At 38.4% G+C, this 25,279-nt stretch overlaps 1 protein-coding gene across 1 annotated transcript in view; it reads right to left on the reverse strand.

Annotated features, from left to right (window-relative positions):
* Faf1 (Fas associated factor 1) overlaps positions 1-25,279 on the reverse strand; it is a 419,279-nt gene that overhangs the window by 45,887 nt on the left and 348,113 nt on the right. The window contains exons 16-18 of the mRNA XM_004663235.3: positions 16,056-16,136; positions 15,063-15,140; positions 2,042-2,257 (exon numbers count right to left, since the gene is read on the reverse strand). Of these exons, the coding sequence (XP_004663292.2) occupies positions 2,042-2,257; positions 15,063-15,140; positions 16,056-16,136 (375 nt within the window). The remainder of the gene's footprint in view (positions 1-2,041; positions 2,258-15,062; positions 15,141-16,055; positions 16,137-25,279) is intronic.

Genomic DNA, 25,279 nt, shown 5'->3' on the forward strand with positions numbered 1-25,279 from the left:
AATATTTTTATTTATTTAAAAGACACAGAGAGAGAGGGGGGGGAAGGAGGGAGGGAGGGAAGGGTAAAGAAAGAATGGGTCTCTAGCCACTGCAATTGAACTCCAGACCCATGCACCACTTTGTGCATCTGACTTTATGTGGGTACTGGTGAATTGAACCTGGGTCATCCGGGTCATTAGGCTTTGCAGGCAAGTGCCTTAACCACTGAGCCACCTCTCCAGCCCATCACTGACAAAATTTACAGTAGCTTTATATGTGAATAAAGCAGCTCTTGGAGTAGTCAGTGGGGCCAGTGAGAGAAAAACCACTGGCTACCACTGAGTAGCTCTTATAACTTTCGTGATTTAGACATAAGTAGGAGGAATCCTTGTGTTACCCAGAGATATGTTGCTGCTTGATGGGCTAAAAATATATAACTGGTTTCTGTCTTGCAAATCTGACAACCAATGTGAGGGACTTGGACAAGCCTTAATGAAATTCTTGATTTTTGTTATATGAAGTCACAAGCAAATCAAAGAATATTAGGAGTTATGTACCTTAGAACTGAACTAGTCCTATCCCATCAGAGGAGTTCTTGTCATCTCTAAAAGTAGGGAAATTACTACTTCACAACATCCAATATTCCTTTCTTAGAAATGCTTTCTTTGGCTAAATTGCCTCCACTAACTTTTAACTTATTGGTCCCAGTTCTGCTCTTGGAGCCTTTCAAAGTTAGATCCTCCCCTCTGCCACTTTTAATGGCAAGCCTTCCAGTTGGATGAAGATAGCACTCGGTGTCTCCATAGCTTTTCCTTCTTCAGCAGGTATTTTCTCAGATGTCATGATCTCCAGTTCCTTCTCCTTCCTATTAGCCTTGTGTTCTAGACATGATCCTTCAGGCTTCTCATTTCAGTGGTAGTTTAAGTGCACAGTTGAGTAGGACCATTTAGTTATTCTTGTGTTAGGCTGATACCTCTAAAAATGCAGTGTGCTTTTTATTATTTTTTTCTTTCTCTTTTTAAAGATAGGGCCTCACTGTGTTACTCAGGCCAGAGTGCAGTGGCTATTCACAAACATGACCCCACTACTGATCAGCACAGGAATTTTGACCTACTTCATTTCTGACTTGGGTCGGTTTACCCACCTGCTGGTCTTCCACTCACTCCTGGGAGGTTACCACAATGATGCTTATCTTAGTGAAGACACCTGATTGGCATAGGCATAGTTCATGACAGCCCAGAATTTCTGGACTCAAGTGATCCTCCTGCTTCAGCCTCCTGAATAGCTTGGACTACAGGCATGGGCCATTGTACCTGGCCAGTGAGGATTTTTGTTAGTGGCTAGAACACATTGCTTATGTGCACTCAGTTTAATTTGACTATAACTGTCAGACATGGTGGCACCTGCCTACCTAAATAAAAAGTAAAAAAAAGAATAAATAAGGTCTTCATTTAGGTTGCTAATTAATGTGGGATGTGAAATAAGATTAAATACAATCTCTCAGTTACCACTATGGAGATGACAGTCAATATTTCCTATACACAACCGCTTAATCAGCAATCCATCTAACTATAAATCTCTATCTCTACTTTGCTCCAGAATACTATGAATATCAAATATACAATGAATATCCCTGATTTCCCAGGCTAGTAAGTCTATCAAATCATAAAGCATTCTTTGCTTAGCATAACATATTGTTTTTTTTTCATAAAATATTCTTAGTGAGTGTATAATGTTGACCCTGAATGGTTTATTAAGCTGTTAAGTACACAATTCTTTCAGAATACTCTGAGGCATACAAAGATGAGGTCTTATGAAAACCTGTCTGAATGTCAGGATAGGGGATTCAGCTACATAGTATTGAGGAAGAACAGCATCAGTTCTGCTGGCTGGAAAGCCAGATGTTCCCCAAAGACGAAAAGACAATGGTACACAGAACATAAGAGAACTTCTGGGTACCTTACAAAGTAGCCTCTACCATTTGACTTTTCATTGACTACTTTTTTTCCCCCCTACCCTAATAATATGGAAACACTTTCTAAGATGGAGATGGGAACTTACATCTCTCCTAGGAAAGGTGCTCAGTAACTTGAACTCATCCCATGGAAATCCTTTGGAAGCTACAAAATCAAAGACAATCTGGAGCTTATTGCTGGCCAGGAAGCGTCTCTCCAAGAACTCGCCACTGGGGGTCCGGATCCGCAGTTTGCTCACAGGTTCAGCATTTTCTTCCTTTGGCTCTGGAGGCAAGGCTTGTTCTAAGGAGAGTCGGATAGCCTAAAGGGAGTGGGGTGGGTGGGGTGGGGGGGAGAACAGGTGTTAAAATGTAGGATAGGTAAGATTTTGGGAAGTGGGAGAGAGAGAGCTAAAAGACAGACAGGCTGCTGCTTTCTAGAGACTCAATGAAGTCACTGCTCTATCTGTAAAGCAAGTCTAATGCCTGAATAATGGGAACCATGGTTTTCAAGCTGTTTGTTTGTTTGTTTTTCAAGGTAGGGCCTTGCTTTAGTAAGGCTGGCCTGGAACTCACTCTGTAGTCTCAGGGTGGCCTTGAACTCATGGCAGTCCTCCTACCTCTGCCTCCCAAGTGCTGGGATTAAAGGCATGTGCCACCACACCCAACTTCATGTTCTTAATATTAGCCCAATAGTCAACTAAATCCCACCTTGAGGATACATTTTATTACACCAATAGGTAACCAACTACACTGAAAACAAACACTTTTTTAAATGAACAGGATCAGTTATTTATGACTGAGGAATTGGTTTCTTCCTAGGGACTGAATTAAGTCTATTAGAAACATTTACAAAAAACCCACACCGATTTATACTTTATAAAGCATAGTACCAGTTAATAATCACTAGAGTTTATAATATACTAAACAATTTATTAACTGAAAAAATGGAATTATATGGATTATATGGAATGATAAACTATATACTCAAAATGCAAATTTCTGTTACATATGTTCACCACATTGACTGGAGGAAGATGATTAAGGTCCTAGTTCTACCTTTGGTATTTACTTGCTCAATGGGGTTTTGGCCACATCTCAGAGTGATAGATTTCTGGATCTATAGATGGATTAAACATTTCATTTTCCAGACAAGAAAACAGACTCAAAAAGTGGGATAAACTGTTGAGAGATCTTATACTTGCAGTTGTGCTTGAACCCAGCTTTTCTAGTTCTTAATTACTATATTACATTGTTGCATATTCACAACATCCCTCCCTTCCTTCTTTTTGATATATCGGGTCTCATTATATAGCCCAGGCTGTCCTACAATTCACTACATAGCCTAGGTGGGCCTTGAACTTACAGCAAGACTCTTATTTTAGCTTCTTGAGTGCTGGGAGTACAGTGTTAGCCTACAGGCCCCAGCAGATGGCATTTCAATGACAAAATGTTGAAGGGTTACCAACATACCTACCCACACTGAAATTTATGGCTGAAATCCACAAAAACCTATTTCTTCCTAAGATATTCTTTTTTTAAAAAAATTTTTATTTTATTTTTTATTTGAGAGCGACAGACACAGAGAGAAAGACAGGTAGAGGGAGAGAGAGAGAATGGGCGCGCCAGGGCTTCCAGCCTCTGCAAATGAACTCCAGACGCATGCGCCCCCTGTGCATCTGGCTAACGTGGGACCTGGGGAACCGAGCCTCGAACCAGGGACCTTCGGCTTCACAGGCAAGCGCTTAACCGCTAAGCCATCTCTCCAGCCCCCTAAGATATTCTTGATGTAAGCCTGATAAATAATAGTATGTTCAGTTTCATAGTTTATACCCTGTTCTTGCCTACTTTATTATTTCAGTGTTCCCAATTTATCATTAATAGAGAAACAAATATCCTCATAAATAATCTACAAGTATCATAAGTAATGGGAATGTGAAAAGTTGTGATTTATGTTCTTTCAAATTTCAAAATAAATTTTCAAAGTTGGAATCACTTGTCCAGAGGGTAAAAAATACCCCACCTACCCCCTAACTCCACAAAACAGGTTTTAAACATATCCAGTCACAGGGAGTACAAATCAAAACTGCAGAGTATCCAGAAAATATAGATGATTTAAAAACTTCATGATAAGGGACTGGAGGGATGGCTCAGTGGTTAAGGTATCTGCCTGCAAAACCTAACAACCTGAGTTCAATTCCCCAGTTGCCACATAAAGCCAGATGCACAAAGTGGCACATGCATATGGAATCATTTGCAGTGGCTGGAGGCCCTGGCATGCACATTCTGTCTTTCTCTCTCTGCTTGCAAATAAACAAATAAATACATGCTTAAAAACTTCATGTTAAAAATCTTATAAAAAATGATGGATCAGTGGTTAAAGGTACTTGCTAATAAAGCCTGACGGCTTGGGTTCGATTCCCTACTAACCACATAAAACCAGACGCACAAAGTGGCACATACATCTGGAATTAGTTTGCGATGGCAAGAGGCCCTTGCATGCCTATACTCTCTCTCCTTGTAAATGAATAAAATATTTTAAGAAAAGGGCTGGAGGGATGACTCAGTGGTTATGGCATTTGTTTTCCTGCAAGTTTGATTCCCAATACCCATATAAAGCCAGATGCACAGTGGTACATGCATCTGTAGTTCGTTAGCAGCGGCTAGAGGTCCTGGTATGCCCATTCTATCTTTCTGTCTCTCTCTGCTTGCAAATAAATAAATAAATTAAAAATATTAAAAAATGAGGACTGACTATGGAAATCAGTATGAAGGCTTCTCAAACCTAAAAATAGATCTATCACTTGGCCTAGCTGTACCACTCCTGGGCATATACCCTAAAGACTACACTTTAGTGGAGATACTTGTTCAGCCACACTTTTTGCTGTTCTATTCACAATAGCTAGAACAAGGAATCAGCCCAGATGACCATAATGGATGAATTGATAATAAATATGTAGTACATGTACATAATGGAGTTCTATGCAGTGGCAAGAAAAAATAAAATTATAAAATGCACAGGAAAGTGGATGGACCTAGAAATAATTATATTAAGCGAGGCTCTGCAAGAAAAATGTACATGTTCTCTCTCATGTGTGGAGCCTAACTTGGAATAGTCTGACTTGTTGCAGTAAGTATCAGTAGCTATGGTCAGAAAGCTTGAATGGGGCTTGGAAAGAGAAGTGGAGAGGGACTAGAGGAGATGACAGGAGATAGGCAAGTGGATGGGGCAGAATAGAGGGGGTAGAAAGATCTGGGAGGAGTTAAGGAAAAGGGAGGGAGAGGAGGAGGGACATACAAAACTAAAGATGCTGTCAATAGGTACTAAAAAAAATGTATTTCTTTATTATATAATTAGAAGATACAACTTTAATAAAAAGAGAGAGAGTTTGGGCAGAAGTACACTGCTGAGGTGAAGAAAACTTTCTCTAAAGCCATAGACTATTGCTGGTAAATCCTTGTGCCAGAACTGGGCCATCCCTTACTACAGTGAGCAGTTGGTCAGGGAGGACCACGAGGCCCTTAAAACAACGCAGGTCATTATCAAAGTACTTGGCTACCTACTAGAACTATATTGTAAGACTGTACTGCTGAAGAGATCAGAGGCTAATATTGCAAGCACATTGGGAACGCAAGTTGGATATGAGATGGAAAACATCTCCCTGCTGGCTAGATGTCATAGTGCTGAAAAGTGCTATGCAAGCTCCTAGGGGGAGAAAATGTACCAACAGTGTGAACAAATAGTGGATCCTATAAGCTACAAAATCATCCGGCCAGGCAAGATGTACCCACTGATGCAATAGTAACACACAGACTATGGGGGGTAATCAAGTACTCTCTGACTAACTATAAGGCCCACTTGGTGGGAGGGAATTTAAGTCTGGTACTAAGAACCAAGTAAAAAACCTTTGGTTTGGAAGGTCATAGATCCTAGTGGCAAACTTCCACTGCTGTTTGGCTAAAAGGAGGAGTGGTTATGCCCATCAAATAGGTATGCCAGGGCCTCTAACCACTGCGAACAAACTCCAGATGCATGCACTACTTTGTGCATCTGGCTTACATGAGTACTAAAGAATCAAACCTGGGTCCTTAAGCTTTGCAGGCAAGTGCCTTAACCATAAAGCCACTGTGGTGGTTTGATTCAGGTGTCCCCCATAAACTTACGTGTGCTGAATTAGCATTCCCAGCTAATTAACTTCCCAGCTGATGGAGATTTGGGAATTAATGCCTCCTGGAGGGAATGTATTGTGGGGGGTGGGCTTATGGGTATTATAGCCAGTTTCCCCTTGCCAGTGTTTGGCACACCCTCCTGTTGCTATGGTCCACCTTATGTTGGCCAGAGGGTGATGTCCACCCTCTGCTCATGCCATCGTTTTCCCCTGCCATTGTGGAGCTTTCCCTGGAGCCTGTAAGCCAAAATAAATCTTTTTCCCAGAAGCTGCTCTTGGTTGGGTGATTTCTACCAGCAATGCGAATGGGACTGCAACAGCCATCATTCCAGTTCCTGATAGAAATTTTTTTTTTTTTTTCCTGAGGTAGGGTCTCACTCCAGCCCAGGCTGACCTGGAATTCACTCTGTAGTCTCAGGGTGGCCTCAAACTCACTATGATCCTCCTACCTCTGCTTGTCAAGTGCTGGGATTAAAGGCGTGCGCCACCACGCCCGGCCTGATTTAAAATTTTCATTAAAGTATAACATACATAAGAAAAAGTATCCAAATCAAGTGTGTAACTTGATAAATTTTAAGAACATTAACATGCCTATAACAGTAACATACTGATTAAGTGTCTCAGAAGCATGACATTTTCCTGAGAGCTACATCTTAAAGTCAACCACTACCCAGACTTCCAATATTCAGGTTTTAAAAATATTAATTAACAGAGTAAGCCCCAGGTAAGCCAGGGCTAAAGTAAGATCCTGTCTCAAAAAAAATTAATTAACTAAATGGTTAGGAACATAGGCTTTTTGTATAATAATCATAGATGAAAATACTGGTCATTAGGCAAGTAACAGTCTTTATGACCTTCCATTTACTCATATAAGAAAAAGGTCAGAAGCCGGGCGTGGTGGTGCACGCCTTTAATCTCAGCACTCAGGAGGCAGAGGTAGAAGGATTGTAGTAAGTTTGAGGCTATCCTGAGATGACAGTGAATTTCAGGTCAGCCTGAGGTAGAGCGAGACCCTACCTCGAAAAACAAAAGCAAAAAAAGAAAAAGGGTCAGAACGTAGGATGTAACTCAGTGGTAGAGAACTTAACTAGCATGTATAAGGCACTAGGTTTGATCCCCAGAGATATAACATCTGCCTTATAAAGCTCTTTAAAATATAGCAGTATTTAAAACATTCAGGATGGCTAGAGAGATGGTTCAGTGATTAAAGGCACTTCCAGATGGTCTGGGTTCAACTCCCCAGTACTCATTTAAAGCCAGAGGCATCTTGAGTTCATTTGCAGTGGTGAGAGGTCCTGGTGACCCTTGCTCCCCACTCCTTACAAATAAATATTTTAAAATTATTCAGAAAGTACTGATACATAGTCATCTCTTCATTGACAACAAATGCCTACCATTGATCCCTGGCTTGTACATAACACTATAAACAACACAGGATAGTTATCATCATTGGTATGACTATTTCTTTGGACCTATTTTAAATTAGAACTTAATTCAGTATTTCCTGATTTTCTCCATCTCCAGTTTTTTTTCTTTAATTCACTTGTTGGCTTGCTTTCTATTTTGACATTTTCCGGCATAGTATAATAGCAGATTCTATATTATTGTCTGAACTCAACTGATTATACTCCAGAAGAACACAACAGTAGCTCACTACACTCTTCACTATGCAGACAATATCTGCTCCTCAGTGTATTCTGCAGAAAGAAAACAAACCTCAGCTATCCCACACTAGTGGGATATCCCACATTAGTGGACCAATATGGAAAGTAATGAAGAAATATTAGGTAAGTCAGCAACCTTGGAATCTGAATACTGGACAGTTTTAACTGGTCCAAAGAAGAAATAAACAGTGGCAGCCCAGTTTCTAATGAGTTGGCTAAAAGCAAAGGTCTTGTATAAGCAAACACTTGTGAAACAATGACATAGAAGATACCTAAACCCAAGCAGTAGTTACTGTAAACACCATTATTAAACTTCAACTTGGTTTATTTAACAAATAATATTTGTATTATTTCAGATTTGTGATAAAATAAAAAATCTGATGTAAGAAATATAAACTGCTCTTAAGGCTTATTTTAATCAAAATTATCTGCATATTTTAAGCATTCACATCTGAGTAATGAGAAATGGGAACATTTCATAACATGAAATTGGGCACTGAGATGACAGATATCCATAGGACTATTCTATACAACTGTCTTTTCTTCTTTCCTTTCCTTTTTTGAGGTAGGACCTCACGTTAGTGCAGGCTGACCTAGAATTCACTGTGTAAATCTCAGGCTAGCCTCAAACTCATAGTGATCCTCCTATTTCTGCCTCCCAAGCGCTGGGATTAAAGGCATGTGCCACCACATCCAGCTATTTTAATTTTTTAAAAAATAGAATAAGGGCTAGAGAGATGGCTTAGCGGTTAAGGCGCTTGCCTGCCAAGCCAAAGGACCTTGGTTTGATTCCCTAGTACCTATGTCAGTCAGATGCAGAAGATGGTGCATGCATCTGGAGTTTGTTTTCAGTGACTGGAAGCCCCGGCATGCCCATTCTCTCTTTCTCTCTGCCTCTTTCCCTCTCTTAAATAAATAAATAAAATACTAAAAAAAAAAAAAAAAAAACAAAAAACAAAAACAAAAAACAAAAAAACACAGAGTAAAAGCCAGGCATGGTGGCGCACGCCTTTAATCCCAGCACTTGGGAGTCAGAGGTAGGAGGATCACTGTGAGTTCATGGCCACCCTGAGACTACATAGTGAATTCCAGGTCAGCCTGAGCTAGAGTGAGACCCTATCTTGAACAACCATTACAAAAATAGATTAATATATTCATATAGCAATCTCTTATAATCAGACTGAAGGACAAGAGTCATTTACTTCACATATATACACACACACATACACACATATAAGTATACGTGCATATTAGTACACAGCAAATAACAGGATATAGTTCACAGTGTTATATAGGTTAAAACTAACCTTCATTAATCCCATGAGTTCTTATGAATACTTTCCATGTGATTGGTATTGTTAGATGGAAAAGTAGTAGCAACAGAATATATAAAATGATCTGTTAAAAGGGAGCATGATATACTACCAGGGAGAAGAGAAAGAACAAAAGCATATAGGAAAATATATGACCATTACTATGGTGGTAAATGTTAAGGATGAAGAACTGAGAGTATTGGAAGCATGGAGGGAGGGGCACAAGTTCCATTATTGTGAGCCCAAGTAAGCAAAGGCCATAGGAACACTTAGATCCTGAAGTACTGTGAGCAGGAGTCATAATGAATATCAAGGTGGTGGGTTTACCTGGATTGAATAACATCAGAGTACCAATGTAACTCAAGGAGGATGAGCAAAAGTTAGAAAGGAACCAAAGAAGGGCATTTACATACATCCCCTTAAGAATCAATGATTTTCCTATTTTTAAAGTAAAGGCATGATTTACATACAGTAAAAATTCAACTTATTTACTTTCAAGGAGAGAGAATGAATGTGCATGCCAGGGCCTCTTGCTGCTGCAACCAAACTCTAGACATATATGCCACTTTGTGCATCTGGCTTTACATGGGTACTGGGGAACTGAATCCAGGATGTCAGGCTTTGCTAGCAAGTGACTTTAACCACTGAGCAATCTCTCCAGACCAATTTTTTAAAAATAACTGGAGAGACATGTCCAATCCATAAAATTATTAGTTTATTTGAGGCATGATATCACTATGTCCCAGTCTTACTTTGAACCCACAGTGATCCTCTGCCTCCCCGTGCTGGTATTAACCGTATATGCCACCACACCTGGCTCAGAATCCTTAATTTTGATGACGTTGTTGAGACTTGTTATTTTATGGGTTGGTCAGATCTAAGAAATCTCTGCCTAGCCAGAGGTAATAAAGATTTTCTATTACATTTTCTTTTAAGATTTTCAACTCTTAAACTCTGGTAGTGAGAGGTCCCCCAACTTTGTTCATTCTTTCAAAATTGTTCTATTTCAGTTCTATTACTTTTTCATATAAATTTTAGAATCAGTTTGTCACTTTCCCTAGAAAATTGTACAGAGATTTAACTGGAATCAATGTAAGATTTCACATACAAAGTAACTGAAAGTTTTTAAGTGACACAATGTGACATTTATTATTATTATTATGTGTGTGGTATATATTTGCACATGTGTATACAAATGCACACACTCTTTCCACATATATGTGGAGGCCAGAGGAGAACATCAGGTGTCTTTCTCTCATGCTCTTCTGCCTTATTTATCTGCAACAGAGTCTCTCATTGGCTGGCCTGGCTGGTTAGTGAGACCAGGCAATCCTCCTGTCACCTCCTCAGTACTGAGGTTGTGGGCATGTGTAGTCATGCCCAGCTTTTTCATGGGTGCTGGAGATACAACTCAGGTCCTCAAGCTTGGGCAGCAAGCACACTTATTCTCTAAGGCATTTTCCTTTGACAATTATTATTACTTGATTTTTCAAGGTAAGGGCTCACTCTAGCCCAGGCTGACCTGGAATAGTCTCAGGGTGGCCATGAACTCACAGTGATTCTCCTACCTCTGCCTTCCAAGTGCTGGGATTAAAGGCGTGTGCCACCATGCCTGGCTTGACAAAATTATTATTATTATTATTATTTTAGAAAGAAACTTCAAAGAAGAGTATGATCTATATTTTGTTAATAAATTGAGAGCGACAGACACAGAGAGAAAGACAGATAGAGGGAGAGAGAGAGAATGGGTGCGCCAGGGCTTCCAGCCTCTGCAAACGAACTCCAGACGCGTGCGACCCCTTGTGCATCTGGCTAACGTGGGACCTGGGGAACCGAGCCTCGAACGGGGTCCTTAGGCTTCACAGGCAAGCGCTTAACCGCTAAGCCATCTCTCCAGCCCGACAAAATTATTTTTAAAAGTACCTATTAAGACTGTCAGAAAGACAAAATATTGAAGTATGGAATTCAGTTAGGTGGCAACTAAGATAACAGAAAATGGTAGCTTTTAGATGACTGTAGTAGTTGTAGAGTTAGTGGAAAAACATTTGAGTTGAGTAAATGTTTTTAATGTAAAGCAAAAATACTTGGATTTAATATGAATGCAATGGGGTTAGGAAAATAGCTTAGCCCAAGTGCTTATTTTGTAAGCAAGAAGACCTGAGTTGGATTACAGTACCATGTAAAAATGCTGGGGCTGGTGGCATGTGCTTGTACTCCTAAAGCTGGGTGCAGAGACAGGAGGATTCCTGGGGCTAGCTGGCTAGTCATTCTAGCCTACGTGGTCAATTTCAGGCCAATGAGAGACCCTATCTCAAGTTCAACTTTCAGGTATAATACACACACACACATACACAGTCACACAAAGTTAAAAGAGAAGTCAACATGTAACATGTAAATAGATAGGGGAAGTGGGATTTTAGAAGGTGGGGGTTGGGGAGAAGAATGGGGATGAGAATCAACTAAAACTAATTGTATTTGAAAATGTCACAATGAATGATATCTAACTCTCTGCCTGCCAGTGAGAGAGTAAGTGAGTCTGTGTGTGTGTGTGTGTGGGGGGGGAAGTGTCAAGGATAATATAAAGAGTTTTGGCTCAAACTACTAAGTTTATTAAGTAGGGAAGACTACTGAAGGAAGGTTCTCCATTGTTCAGTTAGACATAAAATATTTTTCAATATAATTATATTTCTTAGTATTTATGCTTAGAAGGCAGGCAGTGTTAAGTCAGGTGACCTGGCTTTTGATCCAGATTATGTGTTATGCCACTTTGGTCACCATAGGTAAACTATATAATTTTTGGGGGTCTCACTTTCCTCAGAGATTGCACAATATCAACTATTCTCTGGTACTGAAGTTTGTGGTATACTAGTGTGCTGAAATACCTGAAATATGTTAATTTTTATTACATGAAAACTTTAACAAAGCCAGGTGTGGTGACACACACCTTTAATCCTAGCACTTGAGAGGCAGAGATAGGTGGATCACTGTGAGTTCGAGTGAATTCCAGGTCAGCCTGAGCTAGAGTGAGACCCTACCTCAAAAAAAACCAAGAAAGGGCTGGAGAGATGGCTTAGCGGTTAAGCGCTTGCCTGTGAAGCCTAAGGACCCTGGTTCGAGGCTCGATTCTCCAGGACCCACGTTAGCCAGATGCACAAGGGGGCGCACGCGTCTGGAGTTCGTTTGCAGTGGTTGGAGGCCCTGGCGCGCCCATTCTCTCTTTCTCTTTCTCTGTCTGTTGCTCTCAAATAAATAAACAAAAAATTAAAAAAAAAAACAAGAAAAACAAACAAACAAAAAAACAAACAAACAAAACTTTAACAAAACAAAAACAGGATCAGATTAGAATAAATAAAAATAAGTAAGGTTAATAATGATGGGACTTGCAAAAATTTTATTGTGACACATGTGTGAGGGAGGTTAGATAACACAGTACTACTTAAATCTATATTTTGTGGGAACATAACAGTGGACAAATGAAAGTAATGAGTAGCTGCAAAATTTGACCTTTGACTCCTATTTTCACAAATGTTAATGCTTGGAGTATATATCCAGGTTGAATGATTTCCTATCTGAAATCCCTGCAATAGAAATGCTTCAGATTTTCTTTGGATTTTGGGATACTTACATATCTATAATGAGATACCATAGGACTGGAACCTAAGTCTAAATATGCAATTCATTTGTACTTTATACATACCTTCATATCCACATCCAAAAAGTAATTCTATACAGCATTTTCAGTGTGTCTGTGGAAACTTATACTGTGGTATCCCATTAGCATCCAAAAAGTTTCGAATTTTGAATATTTTAGAATTCAGGTAAGGGAAGGTTAAACTGTACAATTACACTAAAAGATCATTATAGGGTTTTCTATGAGAGGATTTACTTTATACACATTAGTCTAGGCAGATATGTAAATCATTACAAATATGTACAAATATGTGCATTACCAACCTGTCAACCTAGAACATAAGAGCTAGTGATGTACCCCTGACATTTTAGCAAGCTAGTATGGTTGAAAATACCCCATTAGAAGATAAGGATCATGTATGAAAGAAAGTATGGGGAGGAGTTAACACGTTTTTAATCTACTTTGTAAAATAGCTTAAAAAAGATAGTGACTAACTCTATATTATCTGAAGTTTTGTGAAATTCTACATATATAATCTCTCTCCATATATAATATATTACACACACACACACACACACCCCTCCCAAATATAATAATCTAGGGTCTTGGACTAGGATGAAGTATGAGAAAGAACATGAGCTTTGTGGTCGTAAAGACCTAGGTGAGAATCTTGGCAGCTCCCATTTCTGTATGTGAGACTTTGTGACTTTCAGTTTTTTTTTTTTTAATGTTTATTTTACTTATTTGAGACAGAAAGAGGCAGAGAGAGAGAATGAATGAATGGACACACTAGGGACTTCAGCTACTGCAATCAAACTCAAGGTGCATGCTCTACCATGTGTACCTGGCTTATGTGGGTCCTGGGGAATTGAACCTGGGTTCTTTGGCTTTGCAGGTAAACGCCTTAACCACTAAACCATCTCTCCAGCTCGACTTTCAGTTTTCTTACATTGTTAGAGAGATTACCACTAACCTTGTCATTGGTTCTCATGGTTAAAAAGCAAGCATAGGCAAACCAGTTAGAAGAGTTTTTAATATGCAGCAGATGCTCAATAAAGGATTTTCTACCTTCAGAGGACAGAGAAGGTGGGTTTGTTAGGTATAGCATCTTGTACATATGACATACTCAGAAACATCAGGACACGAAAAAGTTATGTAATTTTACACACTTTACAAGACCTGGCTCAAATATTACTTCTTCCACATTTTGTCTCATTATCACAGCTGTGAAAGATTTTTCCTTTGACCTTGAAATCACTAAGTATTTTAAAATGGTTTTGCTTCTTCTATGCCATTTAGCATATTTTCCATTTATTTGTTCTTAGGTATATCTTCCTTCCAAGATGTTACTTGTTCTTATAGGAAGAAAACATTCTATTATTCTATTCCCTCTTGTTGAACTCAGCACAATTCCTTTTATCTTTCCTTAAACGTAAAATAAGTGAGAGAAGTGAATAAATGAAATTGGTGGCATCTGTGACCAAGAATGGTGACACAACTGTATTTAGGGCTCTGTGGGTTTTTAAATCACTCCTAAGATGGCTTCTTTTTTGTGTAAGTCAATCATGCCATTAACCCCTCCTTCAGAAATGTTCTAAAAAGTTCTTTACTGTGAAGTGATCCTAGAAAGTCATTTGATAGCATTCTCTTTATTCCTATCCATTTAGGCATTCATCTATGACAATTTATACTGTTCTTGTACTATAATTGTATTTTTCCTTAAGGCCTGGTAGATGCAGATCTCATTCTGTACCACTATCCCCTAAGATTATGAGGTACATGATAAGAATTAAAACATTTACAATGGGGGAAAATACTAGCTAAGGATGTTTAGAGGTTTAATGCTAGCACTATAGAAATAAATATGATGTGCTTTGTTGGGTAAACTGAAGTTTAGGGAACAGACAAAAAAACATAGTCGTTATATTCTTAGGGTGAGACAATTTCCAGGAAGTATGGGAAATTTCTGTAAATAGGAACAGACACAAAGATAAAAGGAAATTAGATGGGCATGGTGACATATGCCTTTAATCCTAGCACTCAAGACACAGAGATAGGAGGATCACTGTAAAGATAAGACCAGCCCGAGAGAGACTACATAGTGAACGCCAGGTAAGCGTGGGCTACAGGGAGATGCTACCTTGAAAACAAAACAAAAATGAAAACCATGAATATATGTGTGATCAAGCTTTCTAAGAGTTCTACATAATAGATCAGGAATAATTCTTTTGAAGACAGATTAAAGTTTTTAAATTAAAATAAGTCTGGGAAAAGTAAAAAAAAGTTATAAGAAATATTAACAGTCTCACTATCAAATACAATGTACTAACTTTCCTAAAGTCATACCCTACCTCACGTTCTTCTTCTTGCTCTTTGCGAATCTGCTCCAAACGAAACTGCTCTGCCATCTCTCTCTCATGAGCTTCCCTCTGTTGACAAAAGAGAAGGAGAGCACTCAATGTGTTTACCTCAACAAAAAAAAAAAGAGGAAGAAAGAGCAATTTATATCCAAAGAGCTTATTCAACAAAACCCCCAGATATACTGTGGCAATAACTATGAGAATAACATACTTTTTCTTTTGGAATAAAAGTAGAAATGAAAGCAACAAAAGGTACCATTCTCTAATCATGCTAGACTCATTCAAATAGTACTGATGCTAGATACAGTAAGGTAGTATTCAAGATCGGGGGAGGGGGCTTTTCTTCTGTCCTTCTGTCTGTCTTTTCTGCTATCCCTCCTGCCCACATATCAGGTTCTAGTCACAACAGCCTTTCTGGACCCAAGTGTACACTACTACCGCTTCCTTGTGTAACTCGAAACATTTCCCAGTAATTCCCATCTGCTGGCTCCCAAAACGGCTGAACACAAAACTGTTTCCCTTCCAACTTACAGGTACTTTTCCTAAAGTGAGCGCTACCAGTGTTCTTGACTTAATCCACTCTACCACATCCTTTGAGGGTACAAACTGTCCCTCCTTCAACACCCAATCCAGTAGCAGGTGCTCATGAAGCATTAAATAAATCAGTGGACCTCAATCTTGATGTTAACAGAATCAATTATAAAGCTTTAAAAAATGGTGGCTTTCATTAAATACTAATTACAAATAAAACAGATACTAAGCTTTTATTTTTGTTTTACATATGTTTGACAAACTTATTTTACCAACATGATCCATGATTTAAGAATTATGAATAGAATGGTTTATGGTTAACTAAATGTAATTTTCACCATTGTAAATATAACAGTTTTAGAGCTCTTTGTTATAAAAAGCAACAACATTCAGATAGCCAAAGACTATTTAGAATTAAGTTTCATATTCTAGAAGTTACTTGACCAAACCCACCTTTGCTCTGTCAGCCTCAAGAGAAAGGCGATAAGCTTCGTCTTGCTCTCTTTTCACATTTTCTCTGGCTTCACGTTCATCCTTAAATGAAATTCAGATAAATTTTCATTATATATATTTTATTTTATTTTGAGGTAGGGTCTTGCTCTAGCCCAGGCTAACCTGGAATTCACTATGTAGTCTCAGGGTGGCCTTGAACTCATGGTGATCCTCCTACCTCTGTCTCCCGAGTGCTGGCTGGGATTAAAGGTGTGTGGCACTATGCCTGGCTCTCATTATATTGTTTTTAAAAGAAAAAAGATAATCCTTCTGTCTTATTCCTGTATGAAAATTTCATAATTAAATAAGGAGTTTAAAAGTGCATAGGATATAAATAAGCAGCAAAACAGGATGAACAAGATGATATATCATGAAGATAAGCATGTGTGAATCCTAGCCCCTTCAGATATTAGTTATCTCAACTGCAAACTAGAAAGAACATTTGTTTTATAGGGTTATCACGAGAGTTAAATGCAATCATATATAAGCTGCAGCAAAGTACTTGGCACTTAGTTCACTTGCATAATTACTAGTTCCTTTCCCCTTCCCTGCTGACTTTTTATACAAGATTAACTTGGTAATTGTTAGCACTGGAACTAAGGACTGGGAGGAAATACAAAAAAGGCTGAATGCAGAATACTATTGTTAACCTCATTTTACACTATACCACTAAAGCTTTGGTCATTAAAACATATGAACAAACACACACAAATGGTATTCTCTACTTTGGTCAATAAATAAGTATTTTCCCACTATATTCACATTCAAGAAATATGTGCATAATGAAAATCTATCTTGAAAATATTTCAGAATATTTTTACACTTTTAAAGTGAGTATACCATCTATCCAAATTTAAAATCATGATCTTATATAAAATTCAAAGTTAACTTGGTGACAGAATTCCTTATTTATAAAGTTCAGGAGGACCACTATACATGTGCATAAACAATAAATATTTGCACCTGTCTAGCAATGTAGGCTTCCTTTTGGGTCATCCACGAATACACAGATACAAACATTTGACTATTTTTGATTTCTAAACTTTGAAATGTTGTAAGGTTTAATACTTTCTTCTAGTTCACTATATGCTTACTCAAGACTGAGAATGTATATGTTCAGCATTCTATTTTAAACATGTATGTATGTATGTATGTGTAAGAGTCAATTGCTTCTATAAACAAATGCCAAATGCATGCAGCACTTTCTCCCATCCAAGTACTAACCATGCCTTACCCTGCTTAGCTTCCGAGATCAGATGAGATTGGGAGCATTCAGGGTGGTATGGTCTTAGTAATGTGCAGCACTTTCTGTGGTTGGCTTTACATTGGGTGCTGGGGAATTGAACCTGGGTGACAGGCTTTAAAAGCAAGCACCTTTAATCAATGAGCATCTCCTCGGGCCCTGCGTTCAGCATTCTTTTAGGTGCTCTCTCTGACACCTACATAAGACTGGCCTCCTTCTGGGAGGCTTGCATTCCTTCTAGTTCCAGTAATTCAACAAATTCCCAATCTTCTCATATAAATAGTAACACTTCATTGATTTTCAATTTTCAAACAAAAATTAGGAAGAACTAGATGTTTCTGGAGTCAACTCTTACTATGTATAATGAAAGTATACCATTGTTTTCAGGATATTTACTAGGAAAATTATATTTGGGAACAAAATATGGGGTACGATGTTTAATATAATAGAAAGACCACTCAGGCTACAGAACTCATAATAATTTATATATCCTATAACATATAAATGCAATGGGTCTTAAAAACTTCTTATTGGAGACTTATGTAAATATATTCTCTACAATTCCAAGTGATTATCATTCCCTTTGTTCTGGTAATTTAAGTTTTACCATGACCAGATCCCATCAGCCTGACAAAGTGTACTTTGTATTTTTGTTTCATATGTGAACTCACTCAATTCATTATTCTATAAACATTTCCTTACCCCAAGCACAAGTTCATATAAAGTGGCCACTTAAACTTCATTTGACTATATCTAGTTAATCTCTATGTGATATACAATGTATTATAACTGAGGAGATATAATGTGAAGACAAGAATATCTGTGTTCCAGTCACAGCACTGCCAATAACAAAGTAGACGTCCATAATCTCTCCATTTTCAGACATCTAAGAACTTCTAAGGATTTTGTGTACCTACTAATATAATCTTTCTAAATTTAGTTATCTCTCAAATATAATCAATGAACTGTGAGAACAATCTGGCCGTTTTACATTTGAAGTAGAGAAATATTTAAGATGTTTGAAATTTTAATTAGACCTGTACTGACTTGACCTCTTTCCAAATAGGCTTCTCAAAATGTTCTGTTTTCCCTTCAAGGCATTTACCACAACTGCAATTAATTATCAAATAATAATTTAACATGGGATTCCTCCCATGACACTGTAAGTTCTACAAAACAGAAATCTTATCTGTATTACATATTGCTCTAGTTCACATGCTGCTGCTAGTTTTTGGAAAATATTTAATAACTGTATACATAATATATCTATGCAACTATTTTAAATTTGAGGCAGGATCTCATGGAGCCCAGACTGGCCCCAAACTCTCTATGTGGCAGAGAATGATTCTGAATTTCTGATCCTTCTACATTTATCTCCTGAGTGCTGTGACTACAGGAGTCTGCCACCATGCTTGGCTTCTAAGTTTTTTCTGTAATGCTGGGTTATGAATAAATCCAAAGATTTGTGCATGCTAAGAATATGCTTACTTAAGCCAGGTCTGGTGCTGCATACTTTTAATCCCAACACTCAGGAAGCAGATGTTGGTGGATTGTTAAGAGTTTGAGGCTACCCTGAGACTACATAGTGAATTCCAGGTCAGCCTGGGCTAAACCCTACCTTGAAAAACAAAAACAAAAGTGCTTACCACTGACCTAGTTACACCCTTCACTCTAAGTGGATGCTGGATAAATCAATCACCTTTCTAGACATAAAATATTAATTGTTTATAGTAAAAATAAAAGATGCTAACTGGGCTAGAGATGGCTTAGTGGTTAAGGCATTTGCCTATGAAGCCAAAGGACACAAGTTTGATTCCCCAGGTCCCATGTAAGTCAGATGCACAAGGTGGCACATGTGCTTGGAGTTCCTTTGCAGCAGCTGAAGGCCCTGGCATGCCCATCCTCTCTTTCTCTCTCTCTCACACACATAAATAAATAAATAAATAACAAATAATAGCCGGGCACAGTCGCACATGCCTTTAATTCCAGCACTCGGGAGGCAAAGGTAGGAGGATTGCCAGGAGTTTCAGGCCACCCTGAGACTACATAGAGAATTCCAGCTCAGCCTGACAGAGTGAAACTCTATCTTGAAACACCAAAAAAAAAAAAAAAACCCAATAAATAAATAAATAAATAATAATAATAATAAAAGACACCAACTGGGTGGGCATTTAAGCACAACTACAATTCATAATATAAGCATTCTGAATAAACAGTTGTTTTAAAACAGACTGTCACAGACATAAAAGGCGATAAAATATAGAATTTCTGCCTCAGAATTTGGCACCTGTTGTGAGAGGACTTCTTGAACCAACCACTTTCCTTCTGCCTGCTCTCTTTTTCTCCTTTTTTTCCCCCTCCTCCACTACAAATATTCAGTAACCATCAATTTTACATTAGTCATGACATTAGCAGTGGTGATTCAGAGAAAGGTCAGAGAATCCTACTTCATCATTCAACTGTCTTCATCATTTTGTTAAATATTCAGGTTTTAGATTACTTACCTTTTGTTCCATCAGTTCTACAACTCCTACATCTCCCATATACATTTATAAATATAGAAGGACCAACAAGTCCAAAGGAGCTACTCCAGAGATGCAGAGTAATAATAAAAAAAAAAAAAATCTGAGAGTAACTGAAGTAGGTGCATGTGACCACCTAATAAAGTCAGTAGGAGACATTAGATAGTAATTCAGATTCTCTTGAATGAGTCCCTCTCTTTCCATTGCTAATACTCCTTCCTTATCACCATAGAAAGATTGACTCAGGATGATGCTCAGAATAAAACTACCCAAATTTATCATGCTTATACTTTGCTGTGTGTTGACAGTTGTTTGTGCTTGGCTATTATTTCTTTTTGACTTTTCCTGTAGACTTCATACTTGCCCCTACAACTGTCCTGTAAGTTACCTCCAATTTTGGGAATTATGTAAACCTGTTCAGGCCTATCAAATACATTATTTTATACTATTATTACATATTTTAAAATGTACCAGGTATGATTGAATTAATATTTAGTCTACAAATTTGTTGCCATAGTCTGTAGACGTCCCTCATGGAGTTTCTCCTGGGTGTCATAAATACTGTTTTTGCAGAGGTTCCCCTTGCTAACTCTTAAGGGGACACACAAAAGCAAGTGGTAATATACACTGGTGGCATGGAAGTGGATCATCTGGATATTCAAATATGGGAATAGGTCATAGGTGCTCCCTGAATTATGGCAAAAGCTATTAGTATTAAAACACTCCTTGAAAATCCAAAGTGAGAAGCTGAATTGCTCAGAAATAAGTAATGTCCTTCACAGCTCTCACACAGTACTAGAATCACTTGTCACATTGTTTCTTACCTGAACTGTAAGCTCTCAGGCAGTAAACACTCTATGTGATATATCTTATATCATCCTATGCTTATGGAATCTAGGGTACTATTTTACATATAACAAGCATCCAATACATATGTGTTAGATGAATGAATGAAATTTTCAGTGCTCAACAGTTATGAAACAGTTTGGGAGTGTCTAAATATTTTTTAAGAGTAAAGATTTTTCAAAATATTTTATTTAATGAGGGGGGAAGAGAGAGGCATACACACACACACACACACACACACACACAGAGAGAGAGAGAGAGAGAGAGAGAGAGAGAGAGAGAGAGAGAGAGAGAGCGAGCGCATGCAAGCACGAGCATGCATACATCAGGGCCTCTAGTAAATGCAAACTCCAGATGCACGTGCCATTTTGTGTATGTGGCTTTACAAAGATACTAGGTAATTAAACCTGGATCCTTAGGCTTTGTAGGCAAAGGTCTTTGGGAGGTGGAGCCCTGTTGTAAAAGGTATGTCACTAGGGATGACCTTGAGGTTGATTAATCCAGCTTACTGGATTTTCAGAGACTGCTCACTCTTGATAGTCTCTCTCTACTGCAGATGTATAATGAAGTTTCCTCCAACATGACTAAACTTTCCCTCAAAACTGAAAGCCCAGGGCTGGCTGGATGGCTTAGTGGTTAAGGCATTTGCCAGCAAAGTCAAAGGGCCCAGGTTCGATTCCCCAGTACCCATGTAAAACCAGATACACAAGGTGGCACATATGACTGGAGTTTGTTTGCAGTGGCTACAGGCCCTGGCTCCCCCATTCTCTCTGTCTCTTTCCCTCTCTCTTGAATAAACAAATACATCTTTTAAAAAACTGTAGGCCTAAAATAAATTCTTTCCTTCCATTAGTTGCTTCTGGTGGATAATTTACCCAATAACTGAGAAGCTGACTGCCACAGGTGAGTACACAAAATGTGGCAAATACACAAGCACACACACTAGAAAAAGTAAAGTAGAGATTTCCAGAGCATGAGGAGAGCTACTGCTTATCAGACTGGCTAAATCTGACAGTTCAGTGGTGAATAAAGTTATTTGAACAAACATCTCTGCCTTCTTCTTGATCAGGAAAACATTCAGTCTTTCATCAGTAATGAGATGCTAGTTGAAGGACTTTATCTACAGGTACTCTTTACAAGGCTGAAGAATTTTTGCTCTATCCCTATTATACTAAATTTTAAAAAATCAGTATATTATCTTTTATTTAATGGTTTTCTGTACTAATTGGGGTGATTATATGGTGAATTATGTTGTTTGGTTTTAAAGTATGGCCAGAAAGAGAAATAACAGGTACCCAGAATGGAGAGGAAACAGATTTTCTTTTCTAAAAAACTTTGATGAACAGCTGGGCATGGTGGTGCATGCCTTTAATTCCAGCACTAGGGAGGGAGAGGTAAGGGGATCACCATGAAGTCAAAGCCAACCTGGGACTACATAGTGAATTCCAGGTCAGCCTGGGGTAGACAGAGAGACCCTACCTCAAAAAACAAAAACAACAACAAAAACTTTGATGGATAATTTTTTTTACATGTATATCCTGTACTTTGATCATAATCCCTTCCTGGTACTTTCTTTTATACCTCCTATCCCAACCTCCTTCCATTGATCCTCTTTTACTCGTCTATCTTATACTCTGATGTCCCCTTTTGGGGCCAAATGTTCTGCACTGGGACAGCAGGAGGAATGCTGACTCATGAAAAGATGGGGCCTGAAGGAAGAATGCTGTATATTTTCTGCTCTTCAAAGTCAGCTTTAATCCCCATTGTTTAACAATGTTGGCAGCCTAGCTCACCTGGACACAGATATATATAGATGATAGATATAAAGACAGACAGACAATGGCTCCTAAGTGATATAGAGCAGGGTCACAGTCCCTGTGGAGTGGCTAAGACATAGAGCCACGAAGATGAACCATGGGGTGCAAAAGAGATACCAGGACTATGGAAGGGCCACCATGGAAAACCGCTTGCTCTGGCTCACGTAGATCTGCCTAGAAAGTATGCAGCAAAGCTGGAAGGGTCACAGATGCAGAAGATGAAACTCTAGGAATTAATGTTTGCTGTTCTTGTATTTGATCTTGCATTGGCTCAATTTATACTTGCTATTACACATTCCTCTTCTTTGGCATGGGGATGTGCACTGGGGAGGTGGTGGCAGGAGGACTGTTGTGAGTGCAAGGCTACTCTGGGACTACATAGTGAATTCTATGTCAGCCTGGGCTATAGCAATACTTTACCTTGACTCCACCCCCCAAAAAAAATTGAAGTTGGATTTAAAAATTAAAATTAAAACCTGTTTCCTTTAAAGATAACTGAAACTTTACATAAAGAAACAGTAAATGACAAGCCACAGATTGGGAGAAAAACCATAACACATCAATCACATGTTATCCAGGACATATAAAGAACTCTCAAAATGCAAAATAATGTATAAATCAAATCTTTCATGTACAAAAGACTGGGAACAGTTCACCAATGAAGACATATGTATAGCAAGAAAGAACATAAAAAATGCTTGATCTTATTAGTCAATAAGGACACACAAATTAAGACCACAATGATACACCACCTTAAATGTCTACAATGAAAAAGATGATACCAAGTGCTAATAAGAATATGGAAGCTGGGCTGGAGAGATGGCTTAGCGGTTAAGCGCTTGCCTGTGAAGCCTAAGGACCCCGGTTTGAGGCTCAGTTCCCCAGGTCCCACATTAGCCAGATGCACGAGGGGGTGCATGCGTCTGGAGTTCGTTTGCAGAGGCTGGAGGCCCTGGCACGCCCATTCTCTCTCTCCCTCTATCTGTCTTTCTCTCTGTGTCTGACGCTCTCAAATAAATAAATAAATAAAAATTAAAAACAAAAAAGAATATGGAAGCTCTGGCACTTGTTACTGATGGTTTGAATGCAAAGTGGGATAGCCACTTTGATCCCTTACATGTGAGAGCAGATGCCTATTCAAAAACACATACACAAATGTTCATAACAGTTTTATTTCTAATAGCCCCAAGTTAGAAAATGTTGGCCAGGGGGTGATGTCCACCCTCTGCTCATGCCATCGTTTTCCCTGCCATCATGGAGCTTCCCCTTGAGCCTGTAAGCCAAAATAAACCGTTTTTCCCATAAGCTGCTCTTGGTTGGGTGATTTCTACCAGCAATGTGAACCTGACTGCAATAGATATTATCTCCAACTTTTATCTTACAGAGTTGCACTATCTATTATGTCTGTTTCCTCATTAAAATTAAGGTAGAGACTAGGCGGTGTTATTCTTTAGTCCTAAGCAGTGCCTGGTAGTTAGTCTTAAAAAAGCAACCAATGAATGAGCATTTGGATCCATGGACATTTACACCTATGTGTGCTGCTGGTGGTGGTGCTAGGGACAGAACTGAGATTCATGCTCCTAGGCAAGTGTTCTAAGTAAGCACTATATCCTATCACATATTAACTCTACATCAGGTGAGTTTCCATGCATATGAAATCACTGGTGATCTACTAGTGCTAAGAAACAATGAAACAATGATTATGGTAAATGTAACACTCATTATTTTTTAGGTTCCTATTATAATGAAAACTGAGCCCAACTGTTAGCCTTATTTGTTATTTATAAAACTCTATTAGCAGTTTTAAATACAGCAATTTCAAAACAGTACACTGTAGAACCATGAAAACAGGTTAATGAATGTACAAGTACCAAGTCAGCAAGTAATTTCTAAGTCTCAATTGTGAAATTCTGGTTTGCTAGAATGTTTCTGGACTTTCTGGTAGAGATGTTTAGAAAAGATCCTTTTTCACTTAGATAGAAGCAGTATGTGGCAGTGAGTTGAAAAGCTGGATTGAGTGGCTTGCTAATTTCTTTAGCAGAAGGATTTGAAAGGATGGCTTGTTGCCACAATGTCTACTTCAGAAGAACTTGACTAACTAATATAAGTTTATGTAAAGGCTAAACCAATCCAGAGACAATATATACATCAGCCTTGTAACCCCAGGTTTAATCTTTAAATTTTTCAAAAGCATGTGACCTTAGTCAGGCTCTATCATTCCATGCTCAGACTGACATTTACTTTTTCATGGGTCTCAATTTCTAGTCCCTATACACAAAATTCATTTCTTAATTTAGTCTTTTAGTTAAATATTTGTAAAATATTTAGTGCACACCTACTTGATGTTAGACCTTCTGCTAGGAACTGGAGAAAAGATGTACAAGACAGTCTGTTTTTTTATTAGTTGTAGGAGGTATATATAGAAACTTAGGCAGGAGGGCAACATAGGAGAGCCAATTATTGGATAGCCAATGTTTATGTGCTGTTTCTTTTCATTCTACAATACAACAATAGGTTATCATTTATACTTGACAGATGGGTAATCTTCTCAGTAACTTGCCCAGGATTCCTATCTTGTAAGAAAACATACTTGTCTATTTCAAATGCCTGTATTCTTGCCACTAAACCGATGGTTCTCAAATTTTAAGATTCTATGAATGTATTTGTTACATAGGAAACTTGTAAAAAAAAAAAAAAAGGTAACCTGAGGGTCTTATAAACAAAAAACACTATGTACATGTATGAAAACTATCAATA

The sequence above is a fragment of the Jaculus jaculus genome, chromosome 5 (assembly GCF_020740685.1).
Source record: "Jaculus jaculus isolate mJacJac1 chromosome 5, mJacJac1.mat.Y.cur, whole genome shotgun sequence".
In the NCBI taxonomy this organism is placed as follows: Eukaryota; Metazoa; Chordata; class Mammalia; order Rodentia; family Dipodidae; genus Jaculus; species Jaculus jaculus.